The following is a 19,413-nucleotide window of genomic DNA, read 5'->3' on the forward strand; positions in this document are numbered from 1 at the left end:
CTTGATTGTAACCTTTTTGTAAGTGTTTAAACTGCTAGTTTCAAAGCTGCAGGATTTTTTTTGAAGTGCGTATGACTGTCGATATGACGAACACGATGGTTCCTTTTCAAAAGTTCCTTCGTACCAGTGTTCCTGCTTGTCCAGCGTAATGCGCATGCTCTGATCTAATGGCCAATCAGGCGCGTATCTGTATAGCAATGGCTGGATAAACAGTAGCTGGTGTGCTGCTGCTAATGTCTGCGCAGGCTCGCCGTTTGAAACCGTGACTGGTGAAATTACAGGCCTGTCAATCGTGCGTTTGAGAAGGTTTGTTTCGTTTTTGGTCCGCAACATTCTATTGAGGGTTGGCCTATTTTGGCGGTTGTAGTTTAAAATTAGCCACGAATAACTCGAATGGTATCACCAACCTTAATAACTGCCTCTTTTCTAAACTGTTTGCGTTGCGTCTGTTAAGCATGATGCGATGCAGCTATTGTCGCGTTAACCAAACCCCCGTATAACTCTGAACATCTTCAATTACCGACTCCTTGATCAAACGTCTTTTCCCGGTAACTTGCAGCGAACATGACTGAAAGGGAGGAACGGCGCTTCGCTGAGGTGCCTCGCGAATCGATTAAACTGATGGCCGAGAGCGCAGGAGTGGAGCTCAGCGAGGAGGTCGCAGCTCTGCTGGCCGAGGATGTGTGTTATCGCCTCCGAGAAGCAACACAGGTTATTTATAAAATTATAACATTTATCTGAAGACTTAACTTTTACAACACTCCTGCAAGTGCACGTGTCTGTTCAACGAATGGCCGTGTGTCACTAAGTAACCTGTCAAAGATTCTGTAATTTTGCAAAGAATCAAGGCTGCACGTTTTATCTATCACAACAGAACAGCTCACAGTTCATGCGACATGCTAAAAGAAGAAAGCTGAGCGTAGAAGACTTCAACAGAGCGCTGCGGTGGAGCAATACTGAGGTATCTCGTTGTTGTTGTGTATACATACATGTCTGTTACAATGTAACACTGAGGGCAACATTACATCTGTTTTATATTTTCAAGACCGTTTGTGGCTACGGTGCACAAGACTCCTTACCGTTCCGACCATTAAAGGAAGGAGAACTGTTCTTTGTAGAGGATAGAGAGATAAACCTGGTGGAGTTGGCGCTTGCTACCAACATCCCCAAAGGCTGTGCAGAGACAATGGTTCGAGGTACGGTGGGTGTCAAAATTTAAATTGTGTGGAGTTTACTAGCTTGCATTTTATAAACCTATAGTTTTCTTTTGTGTGTCTTTGCTCATTGGCAGTACATGTGTCGTATCTTGATGGGAAAGGCAATCTGGAACCTCAAGGCACAGGTAAACCTAAAACATGTGAGCTGCTATGTATGTGTATTACTTCAATTGATTAGTTTGATCCTTACTGTGTACAGTAGATAAACTATCAAATATTTGACTAAATGGAAAATACCAGGAGAATCAATACGGCATGAAATTGGCCTACTTGTCTGGCACAGTGTTTGGGAAACCAAATAAAAGGCACCTTAAAATCACTGCTAAATTCATGTTAAAGGAGTAGTTCACCCCAAAAAATTATTTGTTCTGCTGAACACAAGTAAAGATATTTTGAGCAATATTTGTAACAATAGGATTTATTTCCTATTATGGAATTAAATGGTGCTCCAATCAGCTTCATTACAAACATTCCTAAAAAAAAATTGTGTTAAGCAGGAAAAAGATACATTTATCCAGGTTCAGAACATCCTAAGGGTGAGTAAATAATGACAGATGTTTCATTTTTGGGTGAACAAGCTAGGCGTTATCACATTCATAAGGACCGACGAATCGCCTGCAATAATGAATGTAATATTACCTAGCTTGTCAGTAAACTATGGCTTTGTGTAGTAAATGCTGCTCCTTCTGAAAGCAGGTTATGGTGATTTACTACTAATCATAGAACCGGCTTTACTGATGAGATGTGCATGATAATCGCATGTGATTTACAGTGCAGCCCTCACATTATAGGGCCTATTATTTTTTGTAATGGCAAATTTCTGCAAATTTGTATATTCACTAATTCGCTTTTAATTGCAAAAAACTAAATGCTCACCCTTTAAAATATGGGCAAGTTAAAGGGGGGCAGGAAGAGTTTTTAAGATGTGTCCCCAGAGTACTTATGTGAAGCACTATACCATATAGATAATTTATTATAGGATGTTAAAATTGCCACTTTGTGAGCAAAAATGTGCAGTCCTTTTAAATGCAGTTGAGTTGATCTCTGCACTAAATGGCATCACAATCCCCTTCTGACATCACAAGGAGAGCCAAATTTCAGGGACCTATACAGTACATCCGGGGAACTTGACTGTCAATTTCGTCACCGCCCCTTTTTAGTGGAGGGAAAACAATCTAGACGTCTTCCATACAAAATAGTGGAACAAAGCAACGTTCGTACACAGCCGGCAGGGGTAAATAACTTAAGAAATCGCTCCGATTAAACATAATTATATGTCTACCCTGCCTGGCATAGAGCATGAAAGATTCATCAACATATTGAATTTAGTCAATTTAAAAACATGTCCCTTTTATTCTCCCAGCGCTACCCAGTGATTGCTGGACATATCGCTAAGCCAGTTAGTTGTATGGCTGGATGGAAAAGTGCACTCTGTGCTGTAAATATAAAGACATAATATATAATTACGAAGTAACTTTCAAATAGGTAGTAAAATCATTCACTGGCTTCTCTGATTGGATGAAGTGTCCAGGTAAGACACCATTATATGGCGGTGCAGCTTTTTGCACATGCCTTGAGAGACCTGCAGTGGGTTTGAGAGACCTGCGGTGGGTTCACTTGTGTTTAATATGAAATTACAGACTTTTCCCCTGATCATTTGTTATATGTGCATTATTTCACATGTTCTTTTGTCACACTCAGTCTAACATGCCTACTTATTCCATGTTTTTATTTTCAGCATATGCTGAATAAAATGATTTGGACATCTCACACGATGCTTTGAGATTGTTGTTTTTTATTTATTTATCGCCATAAACATTTTGGTCAATAACGCCCAGCCCTAACACTTATCTTCTGTTTTTTAGTACCCACTTCTGTTCAGTCTCTATCGGATGATCTGCTGAAGTATTACCAACAAATAACTCGAGCCATTTTAGGAGAGGACCCACATCTTATGAAGGTATTCTTTGTCACTACATCGCTAATCTGAACGTAACATATTTCGAATAAACATTAGAATACAAAATCTGTTATTTTCCTGAAATCATTTTACTAGGTTGCTCTGCTGGACCTACAGTACAATTCAAAGATTGCTGCCCTCCTGCCTTACTTTGTGTACGTCATCAGCGGGGTATGTTGGTTTTGTACATAGTTTTTTGATAAATTTTCAATAAATAATGCTTTTTTTCTAAGATTTGTTTTTAAATTAAATTTGATAATGGAATATGGTGAACTGTTCTGTCCATATTATGATTTATTTTCTTTTTTCTACCATATTCAGGTAAAGTCAGTAAGTCATGACCTAGACCAGTTAAACAGACTTCTACATATGGTGAAAAGTCTGGTGCAGAACCCGTATCTGTACCTGGGCTCGTATGTGCGCAGTTTGGTGTCCAGTGTCATGTACTGCATCTTGGAGCCACTGGCTGCCTCCATCAACCCTCTTAATGACCACTGGACCCTGAGAGACTACGCTGCTCTGCTGCTGAGCCACATCTTCTGGTACATAAAAAAAACAAGCATTAACTTTTTCCAATCGCCATTTTATCTAAATATACAAATCTTGGTGAACTGCCAGCCCAATTTTAATGGCACCCATTTTAATACTGAAAGCACTTTTATACACTCAAGTTGAAAACACATTTTAACTTTGTTAGGTTTTAAGGAATAAAAAAATTGATTGAATTTGTCAAGTTTTTCAATAGTACATGTGATAAATGACACATGGTTACAGTCTATGTCTTTTCCCATCATACAACCTTAAGAAAACTACGGCTCTTTTGATTTAAATCTGCTTGAATCATTTTTTGATTATGAACTTTGATTTGCTATCACCATTCTGACTTGTAGGACACATGGTGATCTTGTAAGTGGGCTGTACCATCAGATCTTGCTGTCACTGCAGAAAGTTCTCTCTGATCCAGTTAGACCTCTCTGTTCCCACTACGGAGCTGTAGTGGGTCTGCACGCACTCGGCTGGAAGGTAAAGCCTCGGTTTACACAACACGCATTTTACCTCTGAATGTAACACTAGTGTGTCTTTTTTTCCAACACAGGCTGTTGAACGTGTGTTGTATCCTCACCTCCCTGCATACTGGGCAAATTTACAAGCTGTGTTAGATGATTATTCTGTGTCCAACGCTCAGGTGAAAGCAGATGGCCACAAAGTCTATGGAGCCATTCTGGTAAGTAATTTTTAAGATGCGAAGATAAATATGTATGGATAAAGTCTTTAATGTAAAATCGAAAGAAAAGTAGGTTTTGTATTACCCTGAACAGGTTTTAATAAAGGGTTAAAACTGATATAATTATTGACTTTTTTTTAACTTATTCTATCATCCAAGAAGAGACCCCGATATGGGCAAAATTTAGCCTGGGTGCCAGCCGATCTTAGCCCCGCCCACAACATTTTGAGGACGGGAAGATCGGTCTGGGGTTTCTCCGTTAAGGAACTACTATGTGAGACCCAAAGCTGGTCGACCAATCAAATTGTCAGGGCGGGCTTTATACGATGATGGACAGATGGTCAACAGTAACGTAATCAACCACGTCACCAAAGAGCGCGTGTGTTGAATCTATTTACAAGGAAATGGCTGCCGCTGTAGAATTCAGATGTGTGGATTCTGACATTGAGCTCGTTTACATGCACACCAATAATGCGATTATAATGGGATTTTGTCAATACTGCGATTATACTTTACCTCATGTAAACGCAATAATTCGATAAAAATAATGCGATTAAGCTCATAATCGCAGTAAGTATAATCGCATTAAAAGAGGTGGCGTACGCCGTTTATAATCGCAGTATGCGTCCATGTAAACGCTTTAATCGCATTTATTCCGCACTAATTAAGTGCATGTGTGTTTTAGTCACGCACCTTAAGCACAAATTCGTTTTAAACTTGACATTAGGAACTCTGCCAACACGACTCGCTGTCAGCAGTCTGTCTTCATTCAGAAATAGCTCAAATAACACGACATCAGTGTATTAAACCATTATGGGACATTATAACAATTATTATAACGATAAATATATTAGTGACCACATCATAATGATAACTTCATGCTAATTCGCTCAACCAGCACGGCATTACCTAATATTGGATATTTCTTGTAATAAAAACTTTTTTGCAATTGTTTACATGTCACTGAATAGAGCTGTTCTTGTTGCATTTACACAGCGGGAAACCAGCAGATGTCCTCAACTCGCTGCGTTTCGCGTAACTGAACAATGAATGTAATAGTGTGTAATAATATCTTACCTTTTGGCGTAGTCAGTGTGGTAGAAAAAGCATTAAGTAGTGAATTTCACAGCAACTGCATCAGCACTGTATACCTGAGGTAATTTTATTTTATAGACCTCAGCAATGAATGAGCTTTACTGCATTTAAGTGCGCGTGCACTTCAAGTTAAAATAGATTTGATTGGCTGTCAATGGTTTATCGTTCATCATGTGCCAAAATCGCTATTGTTATAGTTGTTGTGTGAACTCTGCTATTATCGTTAATATAAATGATTTTTAAAACTATATTTTATATCGTTTTAATGTGAATGCCCTTTATAGGCACTGTCATATTTCTATCTTCATCACGGCACCGGATAATGAAATACATCCATAACAACGTGTTTGTCATTTAACGTAAGTAAATCTGTGGACCATGTATGTGAGTTCATCATGTGTGCTCTGCATTGGGCTATGTGTGAATAATCCGAAAATAAAAACTGCATGTAAACCGGAGTGAAGAGCTAGCTCCAGTCATGTAAACATCTTACTGCGATTAAGTCCTTACTCGCATTATTGGAAATAATCGCATTATTGGTGTGCATGTAAACGAGCTGATTGAGTCTGTTCTAAAAGATATCGTCAGAGCGTTGATTTTAAAAGAGGAACAGAGAAACGCGAGCAAGGCATTTGTTGATCGGAAAGATGTTTTTGCCGTCCTTTCTACGGGATTTGGCAAAAGTTGGTCGCACTTATGAAGAACCAAGAAGCAACTGAAAAGGGTATCACGGCGATGCAACTCGGCATGCACAACGAGAATGGATATAATTAGCGGTCGTTGCCAGCTTCTTTTTGCAACCCCGGAATCGTGGCTGCTGAATAAGTGGAGGGACATTAGGCTCCGATATTTTTCAACCAAACGTAATGGGTATCGTCGTGGATTAAGTTCACCTAATGTACAAATGGGAAGAGATAGTCTGACTGTATGACTTGGTAAATACTTAATGTTGTGATATAAATTGAAATGTTGTAAAAATAGTAGGTGTTAATGTACGTTTGCTAACTCAGACTTAGTATAATCACAATGTTAGTGTCATTGTAGCGAAATAACTTTTTTTTTAATTAATCATTTCAAGAACAAGAACATTGCATACATACAAGAGGATTACAATGTGCTTATTTAACATTCAACATACCAATGGATCAAATAAAATAAAAAAAATAAATTGTAGCAAAATAACTGGCAGTTCGGTCAAGCTGCAAAAGACGTCATTTCAACATACGTCACACACTCCGTTGCTCTGATTGGTCATAGGTCTATCCAATTTAGTGCAGAAGCATTTTTCGGTTGAGACACGCCTCATAATCATAGCCCAATGGAGCGGTATCAGACTCAAATCCTGACTAGAATTGAGAATGAGAACGTCAGGCTAGGCAAAATTGGTTTTCAGGGATAATGAAACCATAATGAAAATGTATTGGAAATGTACTCTTATGTCATGTATTTTAACATGTATGTGACATTTGTCTTAAAGAGGGATAGTTCCCCCAAAAATGAATAATTTTCTCATTTTCTCATCCTCATGTTGTCCAGTCCAGTTTAGACACTAGTCAGACCATTAAACAAACAGAGACCGGAAGCTACTGTCTATACGATTTCTTTTAGTAGAACTTTAAGGAACATTTTAAGCTGAGACCATGGCCCTTGATCCTTCATATACTGCAAATTCTCAGGTGCTGGGTAAACTAACAATTTATTAAAACATTTAACAGTAATTATTCTCAGATATTTGATTGCAGAATGCATGGATTAACCAAAGGCCATCAGAATGAAATATTGCAGAGAGCAGTTAAAGGGGCCATGGCACAAGACTTTAAAATGTCAAATAAATCTTTGGTGTCCCCAGAGCACATATGTGAAGTTTAAGCTCAAAATACCATATAGATAATTTATTATAACATGTTAAAATTGACACTTTGTTGGTGTGTGCAAAAATGTGCTGTTTTAAGTGTGTCCTTTAAAATGCAAATGAGCTGATGAAGTGCAAACACTCATCACAATGATGGTGGTTTGTTGCAATTGAAACTCAATTGTGTTGTCAATTATTTTTTCTCTCTTTTTCTCTGCACTAAATGGCAGTGCTGTGATTGGGTAGTGCAGATTAAGAGGTGGTATTATTCTAATAAGAGCTCCTTATGACATCATAAAGAGGGCCAAATTTCAACGACCTATTTTTGTATGTGCTTGTATAGAATGGTTTACCAAAACTAAGTTAATGAGTTGATCTTTTTCACATTTTTTAGGTTGATAGAAGCACTGGGGATCAGATTATAGCACTTAAACATGGAAAAAGTCTCATTTTCATGCCATGGCCCCTTTAAGAGAGATACATTTATACATTTGTAAAACACTTAAGTACACAGTTCTAGGGGTGTCAACAATAATCGATTCGGCAATGCATCGCAATGCGCGCATGCCTGATTCAGCATCGATGCAGCAAAGTGCCATAATCGATTATGTCACTGTTTATTTTCTGGCCTCGAGTGGACAATAAAGTTGTGAAGTTTCAATTACTTCCGGGGGCATAACAACAACAATCAGGATGGCTGAGGTGGAGAGAGATGACCGGGATAGACGGGTAAATAAAGACGCACCCTTTTCCATGGAAAGTGGACATATGGGCACATTTCGGATACTACGAAGTTAATGGGAAACTAGACAAGACTTGCGCTGTGTGTAAATTCTCATCTCAGGTATATAATTGTCATTGTCTTAAAGCTGCTAAGCTTCCGTTTTTGTTGAGGATAGTTGCACTTGACTGATTTGCCTCATTGTGTACAGTAGAATTCTGATGCATCGCAATGCATCGTAGAATCGAATTGAATTGAATCGTTACCTGGTGAATCGTAATTGAAATCGAATTGTGAGGGCAGTGCCAATGCACACCCCTACACAGTTCAGCATCAAATATTGGTCTTGTATGTTTGTTTGTTCGTTCATTCATTCTTTTATTTATTCTTTGCGCTGTAAACATGCTAAATGTCTCTAATGCAAGCCTATCAAATGACAGTGACCACTTACCTTTCCTCCCTGAAGGTGGCGGTAGAGCGTTTGCTAAAAATGAAGGCACATAGTCTATCCATGGCAGCTGAAGGAGGCAGTGCCACTCTAGAAGGATCTGTCACCGGAGCAGGAGGGTTTCGAGAAAGCTCTCCTGGTCTCAGCCCTCCTCCCGAACCCATTTCTGAACCCCCTCTTGGCATTGCAAGCCATTTACAAGCAGGTGGAGCTGGTTGTCAATGGGAAGAATGGACCCCAGTCTCTCTTCCAGCCATGTACTGTGAACTCTACTCTTTTTTTGGAGACAGTTTGGCTGTACGGTTTAGCACTGACCCACCACTAGGTGGCATCCCACCTGCAGCTCCCTGTCAATCGTTAGATAACAGGAAGGAGCCAGCTAGTGGCGCTGCCAATCTTGAGAGTACACGAAAGATGCCCCAACTGACTGCCAGTATGAACATCAGCCCACGGCAAGACGGAAGCCCACGCACAGAACAACCACCAAGTCTGGCTGCTACTGCCCCAGGGAGGTATGAATCAAATCTATTTGACTTCGTGACAACACAAAGTTATGTTAAACAGGAAACTCATTTAGCCTGTAACAAAGCTTTTTAACAGAGTACATTTCTTCTGACCTGTGGCCTCTTTGTCCCTCTCTACAGGTCTTTCGCCCGCTCATCCTCAGTCTCACGTTCCAGATCCTCTTCATCCCGTGCTGGGCGTTCAAGCAGCCAATCCAGAGACATTTTTCCCAAAGCCCGTTTCCCACCCCCTCAGGCCGGACTTCCGGCCTTTTCTTTCATTATCGGTGGACGGCAGATGGGTCGTCGTTGCCAGGGACGACGCTTCCAGACAAGCTTTATTCCAACCCCACCTGTTACTTCCCTTCCACCTCGTGTCTACGCTCACAAGTTGCCGGTCATAGGACGAGTCAGTAAACCAGTGCGGCGCTGGACATCTTCCCATTACTCGCTTCACCTGCCACTTTAGGATGTGTGTACAGTTGCCTTGTTTATTGACGGTCCTTGTTTAATTATTTTCTGTAATGATTTGGGCCTGTAAAATAAATATACAACATTATGTAAGATATGCAAAATATAAATGTTTGTATCACAATTATTTGAAGTGGGGTTTTTTGTGTCATGAACCTGTTCATTTAAGTATACAGTGACAACTTAATTCATGCTTGTGCACATTTAATATTTGACATTATGGGTGTGAAACTAATTCATTGATGTTCATTGATGTTAAATGGCATTCTTATGTGACTTCTAATCTGCCTTTATCCAAACGACTTAAAAAGTGATACTGACAGCCCTCTGTAAAGTTAACCATGGTTTAATTATAGTAAAAGTATACTATGTATGCATTTTATTACCAATGGTTTACTTCAAATATCGTGGAAGTATGGTTGCTATAGTAAGACAAGTCAAGGTTTGGTTGTAGTTTGCACATTGAGTAAACAGAAGGCTGATGCATCAAATTTTAAACATGTATTGAACTCCTCGTATCAGTTCCAAGCTTTTGTTACACATACTGTGTGGTCTTGTATACTAAGAAAACACGGTTATGGATACAAAAATGATTCTGGTTGGAGATAAAGCGAAAACTTTTCTACGTGCTCACGCTTTAACCTTCTTGATCATCACATACGGTCTGTTTATCATCTGCGGTGCTGTTGTTTTTATGATATTAGAAGAGCCTGAAGAGAATGATCTCGTTGAACAGGTCCGTGAACTAAAAGCACGTTTTTTGGCAGACAATCGTTGTGTTGAAGAGCGCAGTTTGGATGAGCTGTTAACGAAGGTGCTTTCTGCGAGTCGACGCGGTGTGGCCGTATTAAAATCAGACAGCGATCAATGTAACTTTGACTTCACGTCGTCGTTGTTTTTCGTCATTACGTTTCTCACTACCACAGGTGAGATGTCAAACCTAAATGAAAACCTTCTGCATGTTTAGATCAAAAACTACTGTTGTAATTTTACTTATTTATCAAACATTAAAAATTGCAATAGCTACACCCAGTGAATAAAAAAAAAAACTGAAACAAAAATATAAAAAAGTGAACAATGTGGATGCAGAAAATGATGTATAAAGCAACATTCAAGTTAAATTTATACTTTGATTACTTTCCATAGATAATTGTTGTGTTGTGTATTTACTTATTTTATTATCTATTTTATATTTTACTATTTCGGATTAAATTGGTGTTTCCTCATTTGTGTACACACCCCATAAGGCAAAAATATTTTAATAATGGCTAATTTTTTAACAAAACACGTGTGTGTGTGTGTGTGTGTGTGTGTGTGTGTGTGTGTGTGTGTGTGACTGTAACTGTAACTGGATGTAAGAGTGGAGATTTTTTTAATAAAGGAGCATAAGTACAACATACATAATTAGAGGTAAATAAATAAACAAAATGGATAAGGCGGGTGATAATAGCAATAATAATAGGAATATTATTAACAATAATAATAATAAAAAATTATATTAATATGAAATGACATATAGCAATAATAGTAATGATAAACAAATTAGCAAAAATACTAATTTCATCCTGACTTACGGGGAGGGTGAAGGATCAGGAAGAGGATAAAAAATAAATCATATAAATAATAGCAGTAGTAATAGCAATAATAATATTAATAAAAAAGAATAATATTGATAATGGTAATCTTGATACATCCAATAATAGCAATAATAATAGCAGTTGTAATAGAGATGATAGCAATAATATTAATAATGATAATAATGACAATGGTATTAATAATGGTATATTAATCATAATATTAATGCAGATATTAATAATATGTTATAAAACATTAAAATAAATACATATTTAGCCCTCCATATATTTCAAACCAAGGAAATTTGGTAAACATAACAGGTTTAAAAAGGTAAAAGTTAATTTTTAAAATAAAATTAGTTTGTTTTATATATTTAGCAAAGAATACATTTCTTACCATATTCTCTTAAACAAACCATTTTTGTTATTTTGTTCTATTATCATCACATATCCAACAATCTTCTAATGAATAATAATAAGGTATGAAATGGTCTTTTGTTCTGCCTCAGAGTCACAAATGCTACATTATCTTTTACCTAAGGTCCTCCTCTACAAAATGAGCATTTTCTTTGGTTGTGTGCATGAATAATCCCTTGCTATTTATTGTATGTGCAAAGCAAAACACAACAAGTACTATTATGATATTCAAAACGGAAAAAAATATTTTTTGTGCGTTTACTGCCACCTGCTGCTGCTGGTACCAACCAGAAACGTCTCCAGTCACACAGAACCCTTAAAGGAACAGTATGTAAGATTGTGGCCAAAACTGGTACTGCAATCACAAAACTTGTGGCTAAAATTGGTACTGCAATCAAACAACTGGGGCCCGTTCTTCGTACGTCACTTAATACATCCGAGATCAAATGAGACATCTGAGATGTTTAGATCTCACTAATTATGATCTCGCTTATTTGGTTCTTTGAACACCTCTGCTGTTGATGATTAGTATGGCAGGATTGAATTATCTGAAATCACTGCGCGTTCGTGCACTGCAAGAAAAGGCAATACATATCGATAGTAGAAACACTGATCAGCAACGCTGTGATTGGCCAGTTGTTACAATGGCAAAGAACACGCCCATTTTTTAACCCCTGCAGTCTGAGAGCTATTGATGAAAGGTTGTGAACTTTTTATGACACTGAATTTAAAAAACCCAGTTAAAGCTACTTCAGTACATAAATCACCATAAATAATGTACAATTTTCTGTAAAAATATAATCTTGATATCTTTACGCTTGTCAAATATTGAAATTAATGATTGTAATTAAAATTTGATGCTCCTAAAGTACTTTAAATCTCTTTTAAAAACAGTTAAATGCTGTTTTATCTGTTTGAAACAGCAACATAAAAAGCAGAATAAAAACAGGTGGTGGTCCTCCATCCTCATGTGATGTGCGGGCAGGAGTGATGTCTCTAAACTAATTGATTGTTCAGATCATCTCTGGAGCAATTGCTCTTTCTTAAACCCACAGCCAATGCAACAATTTAATTCCTGATAAATAAAATTTTTATTGTAGTTTATTATAAGATAGTGTTTTCCTCTCTTTTGTGCAGTTGTAGATAATACACCAACACTTTTAGCAGTTTCCGAGAATGTGGTAAATAAAATATGATGTGCAGTAAGGGAATGGTAATGTTATTCTACATCAAAAGATTATAAAATGCAATCGTTTCTGATAGCAATGCACATGACAGTAAAGAAATCCTCTCAGATGGTAGTCCTTTAGAGAAACTATATGCAAGTGGTTAAATAAGTTTACTTCAATTGCATTATTCTTAACTGATTTCTGACTATATTAGCAGTATTCCGCGTTTAACTGAAAGTCCTGCATGCTGCGTCTGCACAGAAAAGTGTAATAAAGAAGATAAAGATATGTGAAAATATGTGCAAAAAAACTTATTTGGTTATTTTGGTCATTTTTGTCACAGAACAGGGACAGGGTAACATATTTGTAGACAACGTTTTAAAGATAGAACAGATAGAAATTATTAAACGAAAACCCTTTCATGCGTGACATTGTAAGCTACTTGACAATCTAAAGAAAAAACTAAAATAGGAGATTAGCTTATTCAAATGAAAATTATTTCACACTGAGTAATAGTCTTTATTGTACATAACATCTATTAGTGCTGGGTATGATTAATTCAAACAAATTTAAAATGAATGTGATCAGCATGTTTGTCTTGTCATTCGTTTAAGAATAATAATCAAACACCTGTTACACAAAAACAAGTCGCACAAGTACAGAAAAATATATTTGTTATATTATATATTTTTTAAATAACATCTCTAAAAGATTTAATTAATATATCCTTTTTTATTACGTGTTGAATTTGAAAAGCTCTTTATATTAATCATGCATCTTACGCAGATTGCGCTTGTATAATGGAGAATACGCAACTGCGTCAGACTTTCCGTATCACATCCGCTTAAAAAGGTACAAACTAATCTTGTTTACATGAAATAAGCCTGCTCCTGAGCAGGTTTGAGCTTACGGACCTGTTGCTATGACAGCAAGTTTAGAATGAGCTTCGAAGAACCAAATAATCCAAGATCATGCCAAATCATCAACAATCAAATCCAGCTAACTGAGTTAGCGACGTACGAAGAACGGGCCCCTGGTGGCCAATACACAACATGACAACATAAACATCAGTTGAGGGCTGCAACTCCACTTTTTAAATGACAATATCCTGGCCAGACCACTGTTTTGTGTGATATAAGTATTTGAAATGAAAATGATTTCTTAATGTCTAGTGACATATCAGGGCCATTTTATGATTAATTGATATACATTTCTTACATACTGTTCCTTTAACAAAAACCTTTTCTAAGGAGCCAAAAATGGCATCCCTGTAAAGAACAATTTTGGGACGTGCATATTTTGGAGTATTATATAGTAGTTTGTGGCATATACATTCTGATTATAATTAATTTGCAGCCAAGCCACTATATAATACACTCTAATTTGAACATCACACTTGCATGACAATATGTAGTTGTCTTTAACAGGCTATGGCACCACCATGCCACTTTCAGATGAAGGTCGTGCATTCTGTGTCGTCTACTGCCTTGTGGGAATCCCCATTACCCTACTGCTTGCTGTCCTGTCTTACACATGCCCTTCTACCTTGGACAACACACACTCCTATTCAGAACCTTCAGGTCTACTGGGGATTGTCTCATAACCACGCTGCCTTATTGCACTGTAGCGTGCTGACCTTATGCACAGCAACACTATTCTTCCTGCTACCTGCTGGTGCCCTCTGTTTGTTGGAGAATGATTGGAGTTACCTGGAGTCCCTGTACTTTTGTTTTATCTCACTTAGCACAATTGGACTTGGAGACTACCTTCCAGGGAGGACCAAAAGCCAAGCAACACTCCAGGGACTGGAGTTTGCTACATCCTGTGAGTCCATAAGGAGTTTCAGCATTTGCCATGTATATTATGTGTCCGTAGCTTCCATAATGTACACTACAACATATGACTGCTTAATACTAGGAATCAGACCTAACCAACACTGACATAGTAGTGCATATCCAAAACTGGAGTAAAAAGCTTGTTTTGCACTCAGGTATATTATGGCGCAGTTTCCGGTCTAGTCCCAGACTAAAATTCAGATTTGAGCTGTCTTAACTGAAAACAGCGTGGAGTGACATAACTTAAAATATATCAGTGCCATTGTTTTGTCTCAAGATGCACACCAGTAATGTTTTTGTAAGGTATGTTTGTAAAAACTACTTAGATGTCCTAAAATAGCAAAGTCCTGGGTTATTCTAAACCCTGCCCCTAAATGTTTTAATTCAAGGTTTTTCTCTTTCAGGTTATCTTATTGTAGGATTGATCATGTTGCTTGTAGTTCTGGAAAGTATTTGGGAGCTGCAGCAGATTCAGGCTGTTTTGCGTTTTTTTGCGGGACCTCAGGAGGGAGAGCTGAAGGAGATATGGTTGGATGAGCTTGTGCTCAGTGGAGACCTCACAGGTCCAGAGGAGGAACCTCATTACACCCTTCCCATATCTACCATCTCGCCTGCTTTTTTAAACTTACCTACAAGCCCCTCAATAGAACTGTCACCAAACTGTAATACATCACTACGGTAGCCAGCCACAGAAGAAACGTCTTCCTCCTTCACCAAGACCAGTGGCCGTTTGCATAAACCTTTAAGACTACTAAAAGTTAGTCATGATTTTTTTTCTTCAAGACTGATTATAACTGTTTTAAGTATGTTACACAGAAATGTAAGTCTAATTTTAATCCAAATAATAAGACTGATTAGCTCTAAATAATTGCTGGTTAGTCAGAATCATTCTTAAGATGCAGTCTTAACGTCACGGCTGGGTATTTCTCAGATTAAGGGCCAAATTGGGTTGCTGCAATTTTAAAAATTAAAATTCCAAATTTGACTAATTGGTATACATCAAAGTATCAGTCCTTAAGTCAGGAGCGACGTTATGAGCTTGGTTGAGAACACAAGATAAGGGAATTTATGATTTTTTGTCAGTTTCTTAACCATGTCAAGTAAATGTGTCTTTACCATCACATCATTGAATATATGTAAAAAATAAAACTTAAATGATAAATCAGTGCTTTTAAAACATTTTGTGGTTTCACATTTAATCTAATTTATCTTGAACTTAAAGGAGCATTTCACCCGTATTAACATTAATCTTTATTGAAAGTGTGTCATATTTGTAGTCGAAATGTAACATACATTTAGAATTTGGTGCCTATTTGACAGAGAAAAGGGGTGTTTGTAGTCTCACCCCCTCAACAAAGATATTGTACTTCCTTCTTTCAATGATGCAAAATGATGATTTTTACATTATTGAAAGAAGGAAGTGCAACACTGAAATCCATATTTCTCCTGTCTCAGCGGCAACTGAGGAAATGATGCATGATGACCATTCAAAAACATCCCTTTAATGAGATTTTTACTTGCAAGATGAATTATAGTCATTTACGTATCTAAATTTCTGATTCATCAATCTACCCTGCCTTGGAATCTAAGCTTATTTTAAGTAAATGCCATAAATCGAAACTTTTTAATACATTGTCAGAAGTGTATAATTGTAGGATGCTTTTGTTATTTATACATAATTTATTGGCAAAATTATGTATTGTGCTGTAATGGCTGTGCTGGTAATGACATTTTTGTAAAAAAACTAGCCTTACCAGCTAAGATGATGACTAAGCAAGTGTAGCTAGCTTTTTACATGTAATGTACACCATTTTAACTATTAAAGTGATAAAAATATTTCAAAAATGTTTACAAATACAGAAATACAACACATATGGTAACGACGCATAATAAGTGTACATGCCCAACACAAAGAATAAAGAGTAGATTTACTTACTTTTCTGGACATCAAGGCATCTCTTGCAGGCAAGTCTTGCAGCTTGAAATCCATGTGCTCCACTATGTCAATTACCATGGCTACCAAATAAACTTATGATAAAAAAACTGTGGGAAAGTCCCTTTATGCAGAGCATGTTGGTAATGACAGCTAGCTAAACCATGGGACAGGTAGAAATTACGCAAAATAAAGTACAAAATGCATATATATGCTTAATCTGTGCATGTAGTTTATTAGTTCAAGTAACATTTAATTCATATGCATATATTTTTTTATTAATTTGTGATAAATAATGTTTGAAATATGGCAAAAACTTTGGTGAAAGACAATATTGTACCACAAAACACCAATAAAATGTGATAAAATTATTAGTAAGAGTAGCCATAAAAAAGTATAGGCTTGTTTTTGTTTATACTAATTTATGGTGCTCAAATTTATTAGATTTGATTAGTTTTTACTTAGATTTGATTAGTTTAGTACACCCTGGGGACATAAATAGGCCAGAATTCTGGAAAATACCCAGCTATGTTTATGCAACCGGTTACAGATCTCGCCAGCTGCCACTGATCCACTTCCATAATGTAACTGATAAATGAAATAGAATTGTACAATGTAAGAATGAGACGTAAGTGAGACATAAAATCCCCCCCTTGTGTATAGTGCATCCCTTCATGGCCCCCAAAGAAACATTCCAAAACTTAAAATTTGAATTATACAAAACATAAATAATACAATGTAGTGCTGTTGGTTAGTACCCTTATTTTTCTGAGGTTTAATTACACAGAATTTATTATTTTATAAATTGCCATTAAACTGGGGCCCCCTGGCATTAGCTCAGGGGGGCCCCCAGTTTGAGAACCACTGGTCTATAACAAGGATATAAAATAACATACATATAGCATTATGTCTCTTTGGATGGGAGTGCCTGTTTTATTGATTTCTTCTCTATTTAATCACTGAAACTCTTTATATTTGCGTGCACTAGAGTGATTGTTTTGAACAATTAGGTTACAAGAGTTTTATCTAGGTCAGCTCTAAAGTCCCCCCCCCCCCGCTAGAAATGCTCTTATGGTACTTTGTTTGTCACTTTATGTCCTAATATGCTCTTAGTGACCTATTGAGTTTTCTTAAAGCAGTTTCTTAAAGGTTCTAAACAAAAAATGTCTCTATCTGTACCAGTCACCATGATTTTGCCAGAACATTACATTATTGTCAAATAAACATAATGCAACCAAAACCTATCTATAACTCTAACTCAAATCAGAGGTAAATAATGAGTAAATATTTTTTTACAAGCCCCTAAACCTAAAATTTATTTTAAACCTACTCTTGCAGTCTGATATAATCTAATGTGGTTGATAGAAATAGTGTACAAGCACCAATGCTGATCTTGGAACCTGTTGCATGTGATGAAATCACCTTCACCAGTCTGTACCACTTCTAAAATGACGTTTGAAATTTTATCACCAAGTCCACCCAGCACTCTTTTCATATAAAGGTCCTGCACAAGATTTATTGTTAATCATTCTGTTTCACTCTGAAAAACACATTTTTATCAGCAATCAGTGTTCCCTGGAATCAAACTCATGACCTTTTGCTCTGCTAACGCCAATCTTTTTACTAAGCTATACAGAAGTGGTTTTATGTTGACGCTAAACATTTGCTTAAATACTTCCATCTGTTCAAATCCAAAATAAAAATAGAAAATGATTATGACAATAATAGCAAACGACTAAGAGCACATTATCCCACATGATCTGAATGGAAGAACTGTTGACATCTTTGTCCTGCTATTAACAAACACAGGACATGGGTCATTGCCCAAAAGAGGCATGCACTTTCCTTAGCAATTGACAAATTGCAGGTGGTTCCCAGCTTGGTGACATTTGCACCGTAAACAACATGGAAGTAAGGTTTACAAAATCAAACCTTTTAGCCCTTAAGATTTAAACAAAATACAGAGGTTCTTGCAAGAACCTATATTTTAAGAACTTCTGTAGTTCAAAATAATACATATGCTTTAAATAAGTAGGCTTGTATAATGTGGTATATATAAAGGTGACCCTGTTACCACCTAACGTTTTCACTTTGTCAATTGCTCTTTCATTCAGATTGATAGTCAGCAGGTGTGACATGCATGTCTATATTTATCATTGCAGCTGACATGTTAACTCTGAGCTTGCAGATCGAGCTGAGATCAGAGAATATTAACCGATAACAGCTGAGAATATTAGCCTACAAAACAATGTAATTTTCTACTATATATTTATAAATGCATAAGTTGCTATAAAACAAGTTACAATTACATCTATCTATCTTTTCTGTCTGTCTGTGTTCTTTGGTTGTTTTGGTTACAGCATCCTATACACTTTTTACATAGTCATCACAGGCCTTTATGTATATAAATAAATGTACATGAAAAAATATGACATAATATAACATAATAAACAAATAATTAAAATAATAAATGCATACAAGAATATCTAATATGTCTTTACATTTTTATATATAAATAAATGTACATAATAACATATGACATAATATAACATAATAAAAACATAATTAAATTAATACATGCAAACAAGAATCTCCAATTTCTCTATTTAATTTTTATACAATGTAAATGTCTTTAAAAATTACTATACTTTTAAAGAGTTTTAGGGGTTTTACCAATGTATTAGAGGAAAAAAAAAACAAATATTTATGCTATAAAACATTTAAGATTTCATAAATCAGTAATGAAAAAGCTCATTTGTGACATTCACCATGTTACTCGTGTTAAGAGGTCACATTTCTTTCACTGAATCACACAAGATGCTTTCCGCAATGTTCTTAGATTACATGAATCATCAGGTTTTCTCATGAGTGTCATCAAAGCAATTAGTGACAAAGCATTCATTTTAATAAAGGTATGAATTCAATCATATGCAATGCATTATCTTAACTTGTAATAAGAAAAACATTAAACTAGAAAAAATATTATTTGGTCA

General features: G+C 36.5%; 2 protein-coding genes across 4 annotated transcripts; both read left to right on the plus strand.

Annotated features, from left to right (window-relative positions):
- Positions 1 to 150: 150 nt before the first annotated feature.
- Positions 151 to 9,625, plus strand: taf6l (TAF6-like RNA polymerase II, p300/CBP-associated factor (PCAF)-associated factor). Of its 3 annotated transcripts, XM_055196614.2 has the most exons (13): positions 151 to 306; positions 560 to 711; positions 875 to 961; positions 1,046 to 1,196; positions 1,292 to 1,342; positions 1,715 to 1,753; positions 3,083 to 3,177; positions 3,274 to 3,348; positions 3,499 to 3,719; positions 4,068 to 4,200; positions 4,274 to 4,402; positions 8,537 to 9,030; positions 9,163 to 9,625. In XM_055196614.2, the coding sequence occupies exons 2-13, from the start codon at positions 565 to 567 to the stop codon at positions 9,488 to 9,490; spliced, it is 1,950 nt and encodes a 649-aa protein (XP_055052589.2). In that variant the 5' UTR covers positions 151 to 306; positions 560 to 564; the 3' UTR covers positions 9,491 to 9,625. The 3 variants fall into 3 exon arrangements, with proteins under 3 accessions (XP_055052589.2, XP_073715920.1, XP_055052598.2); XM_073859819.1 differs by having other exon boundaries at positions 171 to 711; XM_055196623.2 differs by lacking the exon at positions 1,715 to 1,753 and having other exon boundaries at positions 174 to 711.
- A 204-nt stretch (positions 9,626 to 9,829) lies between these two features.
- kcnk7 (potassium channel, subfamily K, member 7) lies at positions 9,830 to 17,458 on the plus strand. The gene is given in 4 exon segments (XM_055197041.2): positions 9,830 to 10,418; positions 14,080 to 14,165; positions 14,167 to 14,476; positions 14,892 to 17,458. Coding segments are annotated over 4 exon segments (1,023 nt in total). The 5' UTR covers positions 9,830 to 10,069; the 3' UTR covers positions 15,170 to 17,458.
- The last annotated feature ends 1,955 nt before the right edge of the window (positions 17,459 to 19,413 follow it).

This window comes from Misgurnus anguillicaudatus, chromosome 21 (genome assembly GCF_027580225.2).
Source record: "Misgurnus anguillicaudatus chromosome 21, ASM2758022v2, whole genome shotgun sequence".
In the NCBI taxonomy this organism is placed as follows: domain Eukaryota; kingdom Metazoa; phylum Chordata; class Actinopteri; order Cypriniformes; family Cobitidae; genus Misgurnus; species Misgurnus anguillicaudatus.